Below are 12,279 nucleotides of genomic sequence, written 5' to 3' on the forward strand. Positions count from 1 at the left end.
CCCGCTGCCTGTGCTGGCACAGGCCGTGTTTATCCCAAGGCAGAGCCCGGGGAGCTCCCAGGATTGTGCTGGAGCACAAACGGGCTGAGGCTTCAGAGCTGGAGGTGTGGGGGTCCCTCCCCAGCCCAGTGAAGGGGAGGTTTGTTTGCACCACAAATCCCACATGAATGAGAAGAGAAAGGTGGGGTGGGAGCTGCTCCCCACACCCGTCCTTGAGCTGTTCCTCATCCCTGTCCCACCGCTCCGACCTGGCTCCTTTCCCCCAGCAACACGAAGCCCAGGGAGTTTCCAGCCCTCGGGACTCACCTTCAACAAGAGTTTTCGTGAGGCTGTGATCTTGGATTTTCTCTAGGGGAAAGGGGAGGGAAAGAAAACACCCTTTGAAAACAAACACCCAGCAAATGCAGAGCAGCACCAGGTCTCTCCCGAAGGGAAAGGCACTTACCTCCCTGCAGGCAGGTGAGCAGCCAGGGAGGAGCAGAAAAAACCAAAAGAGAACAGGGAATCAAGGAATGAGAGTAAAAAAGAGGGGACAGCCAAGGAAAGCATCTCGTGTGGTTGCAGTGTGTTCCTTATTTCTGTGTCTCATAGCTGGCCAGCCCGTGAGCCAGGTCTGAGGTGGAGCTGCCCTCTGGAAATGCGGGGGGAGCTCAGGGCCACGGCTAAGAAAGCCAAAATGTCCCTCAGGTGTGACAGGTGAGCTGGCACTGTGCCCATCGTGCCAATCCTGCGGTTCAGACACCCTCATTCCCCCAGTGCCACTGCGGCTGGCACGTCCCCATGAAAGCTCCAGGAAAGCTCTGCAGGGAGTTTCTCCCTGCTCTGTTCTCCAGGGGATGTGTTGTGTTTGTACAATGCCTTCAGAGAGCAAATCCAGAGGTGTCGCCCCCGCCCCACCCATCCGAATTTTGGGATCTAGGAAAGCCCCGAGGTTTGAACTGGGACACTGAAAGGGCGAACAATTTTCATTTAAGGAGGATTTTTGCAGGGGGAATGGCAGAGCAGCCTGAGGCAGGGCAGGGTCCCCTCCCCGGGGAGGCTTGGTGGATGCAGCTACTCACGGCTCTGGCATCGCGGCGTGCGCTGTTCCCTGCCGGAGAAAGGGAGAGAAGCTGAAGGGAAGGTTCAGCCCCAGATGCTCCCAGGGCCAGAAGGCGATGCCGAGGAGCGCTGCTGCCCCGCGCTGTCGGAGCGGGGAAGCGGCTCCGCAGCGTCTCCATCCCCCGGGGAACACGGGAAAAGCCGCCGGGCTCCGGGAGAACCTGCCAGCGTCCCGGGCAAGCTGCAGCCGGCCCTGCAGGGCTCCCGCTCCTGCTCCTCGGGGCCTTTTACCAAGCACCGAGCTGTTCTCCCGCTGCTCGGTGTTCATCCCGGCTCGGGGCAAGGGATGGACACTGGAAACCTCGGGAGAAACGGAACTGCCTCGGGGGTTCCCTCCCTGGAGTCCTGTCCTGCAGCTCCCGTGGGCAGCACCAAAACCCATCCCGGGAGTGCCAGAGCAAAGGGCAACCCCTCTGCTCGGGAACCAGGCTGAGAGGGATGCCTAGCCTGGAGGAGGATCCAGGGACACCCGAGAGCCCCTTCCAGCCTAAAGCGGCTCCAAGAGAGCAGGAGAGGAGCTATGGGACAAAGGATGGAGAGACAGGACAAAGGGAAGGGATTCCCACTGCCAGAGGGAAGGGTTGGACGGGATAGTGGGGAGAAATTCTTGGCTGTGAAGCCCTGGCACACGGTCCCAGAGCAGCTGTGGCTGCCCCTGGATCCCTGGAAGTGCCCAAGGCCAGGCTGGACAGGGCTTGGAACAACTTGGGATCGTGGAAGTGTCTCTGGCAGGGCAGGGGTGGGACTGGACAGGCTTTAAGGTCCCTTCCAACCCAAACCATTCTGGGATGCTCTAAGCCAGAGACCACAGCTGAGCAGGTTCCTTCAGCAGCCACATTCCAGGTGAAACACTCGTGGTTTCCCATTTTCCATTTGCTTGGTGATCCCAAGCCCTGGCAGCTGCTCCAGCCCAGTCTGCTCCCCTGGCCCTGCTCTGACCCCCCTGACCCCTCTGTGCTGAGCAGCTGGGGCACCCTGTGAGCCCGAGCAGCAGAAAAATGTGGGGTGAAATTCCAGTCCTTTGAAATTTATTTTTTCCCCCTCAAACAGCATTTTTCAGGCATGGCTTTAGTTCTTTTTCTTAGGAGTGAAATGGACAAACTGGGATTTTTTTGCCTTGATCCTTTTGCATCTGCCAAAATTTGGAAACTGCTTTAGACCCCAAAGATTGATGCTGGGAGATGAAAAGCTGGTCTCAAACAGTTGCTCCCAGGTTTGGGTGGAGCCTGTGCCAAGCAAATCTCAGGGCACCTCCTGGCTGTCTCCCCTTGTCCCTGTTCCCTCCCCATTCCCCCACAGCTCAGACAGAGACATGTCCTGAATAAATGGAATTTGGGGGGAGGGAGGAGGGGATGTAATCAAATCCCAGCAGAAATCTTCTCCTCCAGAGCCTCCCAGTCCAGATCCCTGGATTTACAAGGAAAAATCCCAGGAGCAGGAATTTCTTTGTCCTCAAACCACATTAGACAGATTCATTTTCCTGCCTTTGTGGAGGTTTTTGGTGCTGTGACAAACATCCCAGGGGACACCAGGCAGCACTGGTGCCTTGAGCAGGCTGAGTCCCAGCTTATTAAACCCCCAGTTTATTTCAGGGGTGGCAGAGGAGCCTTTCTCTCCCTGGAGCTGATGAGGGCTGGGCACAGCTCTCAGCACTCCCATTGTCCCCTGCTGGACCAGAGCCCGGCATTCCTTGGGGTGGGATCCACACCACACCTCGAGCTCACGACCTCTACCAAGGTCAGTCACATTTTAGGGCCAAACAGTCCTAAATTGGCTTCCCAAAGAACAGCAGGGACTCAGCTGTGCCAGTGAGACATCCCCAGCAATCCCCAGTGCCAGGACTTTGGGACTCCAGCTGGATCTGGAGCATCCATGAAAGGCTTCACTCCCTGGTGGGGATTACAGGGTCTGGACAAACTAATTCTGCACTGTTTGCACTGACTCAGCTGTGAAAAGCTTATAAAGCCTATTGACCCACTGGATCATGGAAATCCTTAAAATAAATAATCCCATAACCCCAAATACAGTGAATTCTGATCTCCTCCCCCCTCCCAGGAGGCTGGAGACAAAGCACAAGTGCTCTCCCAGTGACCACAGCTCCACACTCTGAACCTCCCACCACTGAACCAGGCTGGAACACTCGGCCAAGTGCTCCCCAAACAGTCCTGTTTGCCACGTTTTGGAAAAAAACAGGCAAATATCAGCTCCCAAGTCTTTGTCCCCATTGCAGCCTCACCAATCCTCTCTCCAAGAGCAGAGGAAATGTCTGATCAGCCTCAGAGAGGGGGAGAAATTCAGGCAAATTCACGTGCTGGGGGTTGCTCTCTGTCCCATGCAGTTGCTGGGGGTCTCGTGTCCCTGTCACCAGCAGCACCCCCGGGGGACACAGGGCAGTGGCAGTGCCTTACCTGTGGCTGTGGCTGTGGCTGTGGCTGTGGCTGTGGCTGTGCAGGAGGGAGGTGATGCCTGGCCCTGGGACAGCCGAGCTCTGCCGGGGCTGTGCCTCAGGGGGGTATTGAATCCCAGCCCTGCCTGCAAGTGGTCAGTAAAAATAGCACAAATCCCCTCCTCTGCAGGCATCTGCTGCAAGCCCCGGCAGTGCTGGGACTGCTGCTCACACCTGGGGCACTGCCTGGAGCACAGGGACACACACAGGTCACCCATGTGCCACTGCACTCGTGGCCCAGGGCACCCACAAACCCCCCTTGGTGCAGGGAATCCCAGGGTGGTTTGCATGGGAATCATCCCCCACTGGTTTGGGTGGGAAGAGACCTTAAACATCATCCAGTTCCACCCCTGCCCTGCCAGGGACACCTTCCACTGTCCCAGGCTGCTCCAAGCCCTGTCCAGCCTGGCCTTGGGCACTGCCAGGGATGGGGCAGCCCTGGGCAGCCTGTGCCAGGCCTCACCATTTTCACAGAATTTCTCCCCACTATCCCATCCATCCCGGCCCTCTGGCAGTGGGAAACCATTCCCCGTGTCCTGTCCCTCCAGCCACTTCTCCAAAGTCCCTCCCCAGCTCTCCTGGAGCCCCTTTGGGCACAGGAAGGGACCCCCAGCTCTGCCAGCAGCTGCTCACACGTGGCTTGTTGGGGACACACAAACAGGCTCAGGCTGAGCAGTGATGCCGTGGGGATGGGGTGGATCCTCCTGGCACCTCTGCCTTGTGTTTGTCCAGGGTGACAGAGCTCCAGAGATGCTGGAAAAGGCAGGGGAGGGGGTGTGAACAGCCTTGGAGCTGCTGAGGAGGCAGAGAATGAACCAGGCCAGGCCACGCTGCTGAGGCTGATGGTGCAGAGCAGCAAATGTGGGGTCACACTTCAGGCCATGTGGAGTGGGGACCATGTGGAGCAGCCCCCCTCACCCAGCACAGCTTGTGGTGCTCAGGCAGCTGCCAGCCCCTCGCAGGCCCTGAGGTTTTCCCCATGAAAAGCAGTGAAAAAGCTGCTCTGTCCCCACTGCTCCCCACAGAACCCCTTGCTCAGTGTCCTTTGTGTGACCAGCGCTGCAGGGCAGGCAACACCTGTTCCCCAGGATATTTTTAGGGACAAATTTAGGAGCAAACAATTCCCAAGATGGGGCCCAGCAGGGAGAACACACATTAATCCTCGGGCTTTTATGGCCGGAGGGACACAGAGCTGCAGGAGTGGGGCAGCTCTCATGGTGGGGAGCACAGACACCCCCATCCTGCAGAGCCCTCCCAGCTCCTTCCCCTGCCCGGACAGCGACAGGAGCTGCTGGGACATCGGGGACAGCAGCAGAGCTGTCCTGGCGTGAATTACACCAAGTAAATCCCAGTGGGAGGGGAGGAACCCCCTGCGACCCCCGGGACCCCGGCGAGAGGAGGATCCGCTCTCAGCCCCGAGCAGGAGGAGGAGGAGGAGGAGGAGGAGGAGGCTCCCAGAAGCCCCGTTAGACCTTTATAAGGAAAAGTGCCCGCGGGGCCAGGCCTCCAGCATCTTTCCTCCCGGATGCCTTGGGATTGTTTTGGGAGCACAGAGGAGCCAAAATTAGCCCGTGACAAAGGCGCTGCATTCCCGCAGCTCCGGGGATGGGGCGGGGGCTGCTCCGGGTGCCATTTGCTCCTGTCTCAGGTTTCATCCTCTGCTGGACCCGGAGTGAGGAGGAGGAAGGGGCAGGAGAGGACTGGGGCAGCAGGACCCCCAGATTTGGGGTTTTCCCGTGGGTTTCAAAGGCGCGGCTCTGCCATGGGGCAGCACAGAGGGGCTGGCAGGGATGTCCCATCCCTCCTCCCCTGGTGACAGAGGGGACATTCTGAGCCCCCATCCCCATCCCTGGCTCACAAACCACAGGGAGCTGTTGTTTCACCTGGGCCTCCACACCTCTCTGAGCTGCTGCGGGTGGGAAGGATCAGGCTGGAAATCCACAGAATGGAGCAGTGCTGAGAGCAAATCCAGAGCAAAATAATAAAAATGTATCTGGGATTGGCTCCACTGGTCAGAGCTGGGCGCTGATAGCAGCCAGGTCATGGGTTTGATCCTCATTCATTTAAGAGCTGGACTCAATGATCCTTGTGGGTCCCTTCCAAGTCAGATTATTCTGTGATTCTGTGTCTGTCCATGTGCTGTAAATCAAATATTCCCCTGTTACTGGGAGCCACTGGCTGAAGGGGAAGGTTCCCCATGGGCTGCCACCAAGGGGTTGGAAAATTCCCAGAGAGCTGTGTGGGGAGGTCAGATCCAGCCAGGACCAGGTCCCCAGGGACAGCTGCTGGTCCCTGAATGTCCCTGTGACCCGCAGGTCACCCGTGTTTGGTCTCTTCTAAGTGACCCCCCGTGTTTAGAGGGATGGGGCATTTCCCCCCTCTGCACCTTCCAGCCCCTGGGCAGTGTTGGTGCATCAGCCCCCCACCCCTGGCAGGGGCTGCCAGAGCTGCCCACTGACCCCTGGCTCCTCGAGCTCTTGGGACTCCAAAGGCACCTGACTCCTGTGAGCAGCTCAGCTGCCCCACATGAGGCCAATCTCCCTGAAGAAATGGATTTGAATCTGAATGGATCTCTTCCCCTCCTCTGGAACCTTCCCACCCCAATGTCCTCACCCTCTCCCAGCCACCATCCTCATTCCATCAACCCCGATGGAATTCACAGAGAAAACAGCTCCCAGAGCATCCAGGACAGACTTAGAAATGACAGCTGAGCCTCTGGTGTCCTTTGGGACTCATCCTCACATCCATGCTCAGAGTCCAGCACTGGGGGGTGACAGGAGACCCCCAGGACCGGCCCAGATGATGCCCCACAGACTCACCACGGTGTGGGAGAAGGTTTTCTTTCTGTGGGACAGCTCAGGGAGCAGGGGACAGCGAGATCAGCCCCTAGGCCAGGTGATTGCAAGGCTGCAGGGTCAGCTGGCAGTGAAATCTCCTCTGTGGGTGTTTCACCTGCAGATCATCCAGCAGCTCTCACCCCTCCTGAGCTGCCAGAGGAATCCAACCAGTCCCACTTGCTCTGTGGATTGGTGACAGTGCAGTGGGAGCTCCTGGGATGGTTCTTCAAGAGCTGATGCCTTCTGCAGCTCTGGGGGGAATTTCCTTACCTGCTGCATCTGTGAACAAGTCCCACCAAACCCGAGGGATGCCCCAAGATGGAAAGGGGGCCAGAATTTGGATAATCATCACAGCCTGGCCTGGGAAGCAGCACAGCCCCAGGCCAGACCCCAAATATTCCCCATATTCCCAGTGGGGCTCACAGACCTGTCCCAGCTCATCTGCCCCACTGATCTGCACCCCATTGCAGCAGCCCCACCAGGACACCCCCGTTTTGTGGCAGGGCAGAGGTTTCTCATCCCTTTGGGATGTGCTGCTCCATGTCCTGCTCCTTCCCCTGTTCTGGGAACCCCCTGGGCCTGGTGCAGCTCAGGACAGGCCCATGGCAGCCCCTCCTTCCATGGGCACAGGACTCCCCAAGGCTACAGAGAGCAAAGCCCTTGGAAGCAGCTCTGGGGCTGGATGCCAAGGCAGGACACTTCTCCCAAAATGCAAGAAACACCTTCCACTTCTAGAAATATCATGGACAGTTTGTTTTTCTCTGCTTGAATACTTTGGGGAGGCCTGAAATATTTGCAGAAGGTGCCAAAGCTGAGGAGGGTTCCCCAAAAGCCAAGGGGCCCTTTAGGAACAGCTCCTGCCTCGTTCCCCTGGCACATGGAAAAGGTTTTGGTAAATCAGGGGGAATTACCTCCTTTGGGATAGTGGAAAGACATTATTGAAATGGAGCTGAGCCACCCACTGAAGACTTTAAGCTTTCAGTGGCTTTGCCAGTGACACATGAAACCTTCCAGGGCTGCTCCTGTCACCAGGAGGGGGATTTGGGCTGTTCTGTGCCAGTGGCAGCCGTGGCTCAGCAGCAATGTCTGAGTATCACAAAGTCCAGGTTGATTTCCAGCCTAAGGCAAAATATGTCAAACAAAAAAAAAGACTATTCCAAATAATCCAAAATTTCTGGCACAGGCAGGGACCCTGGCAGAGGTTTTGGACATTTTTAGGGTATTTGCAGACCTTTACAACTGTCTCTGTATCAACATCTCAGTATCCACTTTGGGCTGGGCCATCCCCACCCCAGAGCTGCTGGGTGGCTCCTCTCAGGGACAGGGGGGACAGAGATGTGCTGGGATGTGCTGCTCGTTCCCTCTGCAGCTCCAGCAATGGCTGGGCTCTGGTTTTGTTTCTTCCAGGTGAGTCCCTGCCCTTCCATGGGCTCCCTGCCTCAACTCCAGTGCTGGGAAATGTCACAGCCAGTCCAAGATACTCCTGCAGGAGCCTGTGGCTGGGGAATTTCTGTGTAATCCCTGTAAACCCTACCACAAACCCCTCAGCACCCCAAGATCTGTGCTACAAGGAGAATTATTCCTACAGCCAAATGCAGGAGGAGTGCTGGGGACATCCTGGCCTCTGCTCTCCTGCTGCAGGGACACACAGACACAGCAGAACTCTGGGCATGTCTGGGCTCCCAAACCAAAATCCATGATTTAGGAATTGTAATTAAGGGTGCTCAACATTGAAATCATCTTAGGAGCATTTGGAGGAAGCTGGACAGTTGACATAAAGCCAAAAAGCAGAAGGCTTCTTCTTGCTGCAAGCTGGGGTGGGTTTTTTGTTTGTTTTTTACTTTTGTTTGTTTGTTTGTTTGTTATGGGGGGCTTTTTTGTTTGGTTTTGGGTGGGGTTTTTGGGAGGGTTGGTTTTTTTGGGTTGTTTTGGTTTTTGTTGTTGTTTTTTGGCTTTTTGGTTTGGGTTTTTTGGGTTTTTTTTGGTTTTTGGTTTGGTTTGGGTTTTTTGGGGTTTTTTTTGGTTTTTGGTTTGCTTTGCTTTGCTTTGGTTTTTTTGGGGTTTTTTTTGTTTGTTTTTGTTTGGTTTTTTTTGTTTGGTTTGGTTTTTTTGGGTTTTTTTTTGGTTTTTGGTTTGGTTTTGGTTTTTAATCTGAAGAGGAACCACCTGCAAGCTCAGGGATGATCCCAGGAGAAGCGGGGCAGTGCCAGGCTCTCCTCAGGGCACTGGGTGATGGAGGAGATCCCACACATGGTTCCACCTGACAAAAGCATTGGCACCCTCCCTGTCTCAGCACTGTGAGCCCACTGCCCTCCCTGGCACCCAGGGTGTCCAGCCAGCCCCAGCTGATCCCAAAGCCACACCTGGGATGTCACCAGGGGGAAAAAGCCTCCTCTCCCCTGCACCCACTGCACCCTTGTGGTGCTGCAGGAAGGTGCCAGTCCCTGTGGGTGCTGGCAGAGCCCCTGGCCAGGGCAGCCCCCCCAGCAGCCCCAGGGCACCCCCAGAGAGGTGTGGGGAGGGCTGCTGGAGGCTGGGACAGCAGAGCCAGGTTTTCAGGCTCTGCCTTTGAACTCCGTGTGCTCCAAGGCATCTCTTTCCTCCCTGGGGCCCGGGGGAGCCTGGCCAGCCCCTCCTCACCACTGCAGCCGACGTGTTGGAGGGGCTGAGGAGCCACAAACCCACCTGAGGCCTGTTGTGCCTCAGTTTCCCCACCTCTGGGGGCATTAGAAATGCTTCCCGTGGGTCCTCTCCTGCTTTCCAGGCTGCCTGGGAGTGTGCTGGCACCGTGTGCTGGGGGATGCTCCAGCCTCTGGGCCTGGCCCTACTCCGCTCCCTGGCTGGGTCTCTGGGCTGTTGATTTGGTTTTCAGTCTCGGGGTGACTTTCCCTCTGCAGAGACACTCAGCCCCCCCAGGAGAACACCTTTCCCACCCTCAGTGCAGGCTGGGCTCTGACCCCCAGCCCCTGAACCCACGGAGAGTGGATCAGGCAGGTGTGGGTGTCTGCTCAGAGGAAAATCCCAAACCTGGGGGCTTGGGGAGCTCTAAAGTCCCTGGGGGATGTGGGGTCCAGGCTGGGACCCTGGGTGTGTTTTGGTCTGGATGAAGGGCTCGGGATGGGGATGGATGGGGTGCAGGATGGGGTGCAGGCCTGGGTGCAGGATGGGGTGCAGGATGGGATGCAGGATTGGGTGCAGGATGGGGTGCAGGCTGTGAGGCAGGATAGGATGCAGGCTGGGTGCAGGATGGGGTGCAGGATGGGATGCAGTATGGGATGCAGGATGGGGTGCAGGATAGGATGCAGGATGGGGTGAAGGCTGGGTGCAGGATGGGGTGCAGGCTGGGATGCAGGCTGTGAGGCAGGATAGGATGCAGGCTGGGTGCAGGATAGGGTGCAGGATGGGATGCAGTATGGGATGCAGGATAGGATGCAGGATGGGTGCAGGATAGGATGCAGGCTGGGTGCAGGCTGGGTGCAGGATGGGATGCAGTATGGGATGCAGGATGGGTGCAGGATAGGATGCAGGATGGGTGCAGGATAGGATGCAGGATGGGGTGCAGGCTGGGTGCAGGATAGGGTGCAGGCTGGGGCCGGCTGCCGCCGCCCGGGACATGAGGACACCGTGATTCCCACGCGGCCGGGAAATCTCCGGCAGGATCCGCAGCGCCTCCGGCCCCGGGCTGGGCTGAGGCTCCGCCTTGCGCTGCTGGCTCCGGGCGCTGCCTGTCGGGGCAGGGCCATCCCTCCCCTGCTGCGGAGCCACAGCGCTGCCCCCGCTCACCCGCACACACAACACCGTGGGAACCCCTGCGGACACGGGCACAGCGGGAGCGGTGACGAGTGGGGGGCTTTGGAGCCTGACTGGGGGATGCTGGTTTAGGGATCCTGGTTTAGGGTGACTGGCAAAGCTCTGTGCAGGATTTGTGCCCTCCTGTGCCCTGTGGGGTCCCACAAATCAAAGCAACATCAGGTTAAGAGGCTGGAAGTCCTGTTTAGGGACACTTTTGGTACAGGGAATTGAGGTCCCCAGCATTCCCCAACAGCCCAAGGACATCCCAGGGTGAGATGATGTCCAGCAGCACGGCTGTGTCACCATGCCAGGTTCAGTGCCCTGTTGAGGGGTCCCTGCTGCAGCAGCACATCTCCAGTCCCTTTTTAAAACTGGGACCCGACCACATCCATCTGTCCCCGTGTCACTGTCGCTCAGGCAGAACTCCCTGTGGCACGGATCCTTCGGGCACAGCCTCATCCATCCCCTGTCCTGCAGGAGAGGCCTGGGGTCCCCACCAGTGCACCGAGGTCCTGCACATGTCAACCGAATGAAGGGTGGTGGGGGCCCAGGCAGGAATGTCACCTTCTGCCTCGTCTGAAGCGCCAGGGGCTGGCTCTGCCTGTGTCCCTTGCTGTGCCAGGGGAGGTGGCTGTGCCAGCCCAGCTCCTGCGGTGCCTCTGTCCTGCCCCGGCACGGGGAGAGCCAGCGCCAGCGCCGGCCTGTCCTGGTCCCCGGGCTGCACAGCGGTGACCTCATTTGCCCGCAGGGATCCCGTTCTCCCCAGCACCTGCCGAGCCGAGGGCCATCTCCAGCCGACTCCTGGGAAGCTGCGATTCCCTGGGCTGTCCCCCCGGGGCTGTGTCCAGCTGCACCACTGCAGAGAGAAGGCTCCTGTCACCTGTGGGAGCTGGGACATGGGGTGTCTTGAGGGGACTGGGGCCAGACACCATCCCCACCCCATCCCACGTGCAAGATGGCAAAGGGTCCCTCGGGCCACCCCAGACAGAGGGAGGGTGTTAGAAAGTCCCTGTCACACAACGAGATGCAGAGGGATACAGAGATAAAACCTATGGTGCACCCCAGCCAGTGCAGGGGGACACGGGAACATCAACCTGCAGACCCACCCCGGTCCATGGGACCCCCTTCGTGATTCCCCAGACCACTCAGGAACGGGAACCTGTGGCCAGGGACCTCATGCAGGGCTGGCTCTGCTCCCTGAGCCGGGGCGGCTCCGGTACCTGCTCTGCAGCTGTGCCGGGCGCGCACCTCCTGCATCGCCTGCTGGTTCTTGAAGCGCACCAGCCCCATGGTGATCTCGGCGTTCCAGCCTGGGTCCTCCTGGGCGCAGCGAAAGTCGATCTCCAGGCTGTCGTCCATCACCACCGTGAAGTAAATGTGCCGCTCCTTCCACTCCACGCACTCCACGGCCTTCATGCGGGCGAAGCTCAGCTCCTTGCGCCGCGAGCCCTTGGGCTCGAAGAGCTGCAGCCCCTTCTCCGTCAGCAGGCACCGCTTCTTCTTCCAGAGCTGCAGCAGCCCCCCGCTCCGCTTCTCCAGCACCCCCTCCCTCAGCACCTTCTCGGGGGTCATCGCTGCTCCTCGGTCCCCCGGGATCCTCAGCACCTCGTGCGGGCCCGGCCGGGCATTACCCGCGGGGGGAACCGCAGCCGCTCCGCTCCGGAGCCGAGCTCCCCGTGCCGCCCCCGGCACTCCCGCTCGGGCTCTCAGAGGGGCCGAGCCGTGCGGAGCCCCATTCCGGCCGCCAGCCCCGAGCCGGGGCTCCGCTCCCCGCCCGAGCCGCGTGTGGGATCCGCGATGCCGGGAGCTGTCGCTACTTGCCCGGCCGCTCTCCCACTCGCATTCCTGCCGCCTCGCCTGGCCCCTCCTGCGCCCCGGCTCCCTTCACGCCCAGGCGAAGCCCGGCCAGGCCCGGCGCAGCCCCGCTTCACCCGGGAGGAGCTTTTGGGGTGCCCGAGGGCAGGCGTTGCCTCAGGGTCTCCGTGTGAACAGGCAGGGTGTGGGATGGGGCTGCATGGCAGGGGTGCAGGGTGTGGGATGGGAGTGCAGGGGGTGGGATGGGGATGCATGGCAGGGGTGCAGGGTGTAGGATGCATGGCAGGG

The 12,279-nt window shown here is 59.0% G+C and overlaps 2 protein-coding genes across 10 annotated transcripts in view; both read right to left on the minus strand.

Annotated features, from left to right (window-relative positions):
* TNNI1 (troponin I1, slow skeletal type) overlaps nt 1-3,705 on the minus strand; it is a 7,815-nt gene extending 4,110 nt beyond the window's left edge. Inside the window, exons 1-4 of one of the 8 annotated variants that reach the window (XM_033519942.1) lie at nt 3,523-3,577; nt 1,062-1,090; nt 446-449; nt 307-348 (exon numbers count right to left, since the gene is read on the minus strand). In XM_033519942.1, the coding sequence (XP_033375833.1) occupies nt 307-348; nt 446-449; nt 1,062-1,072 (57 nt within the window). In that variant the 5' untranslated portion in view covers nt 1,073-1,090; nt 3,523-3,577. Of the gene's footprint in view, nt 1-306; nt 349-445; nt 450-1,061; nt 1,094-3,509 lie in introns of all 8 variants that reach the window. The other 7 variants (XM_015650515.3, XM_033519944.1, XM_033519943.1 and 4 more) reach the window with 7 other exon arrangements.
* Nucleotides 3,706-10,183: 6,478 nt separating this feature from the next.
* PHLDA3 (pleckstrin homology like domain family A member 3) lies at nt 10,184-12,258 on the minus strand. Of its 2 annotated transcripts, none has more exons than XM_033519949.1 (2): nt 11,425-12,257; nt 10,184-11,032 (listed from the first exon to the last, which is right to left on the minus strand). In XM_033519949.1, exons 1-2 carry the CDS (start codon nt 11,746-11,748, stop codon nt 10,580-10,582), a joined length of 777 nt encoding a protein of 258 aa, XP_033375840.1. In that variant the 5' UTR covers nt 11,749-12,257; the 3' UTR covers nt 10,184-10,579. The 2 variants fall into 2 exon arrangements, with proteins under 2 accessions (XP_033375840.1, XP_015506006.1); XM_015650520.3 differs by having other exon boundaries at nt 10,823-11,032; nt 11,397-12,258.
* Nucleotides 12,259-12,279: the final 21 nt, after the last annotated feature.

Source organism: Parus major, chromosome 26, assembly GCF_001522545.3.
Source record: "Parus major isolate Abel chromosome 26, Parus_major1.1, whole genome shotgun sequence".
Lineage (NCBI taxonomy): Eukaryota > Metazoa > Chordata > Aves > Passeriformes > Paridae > Parus > Parus major.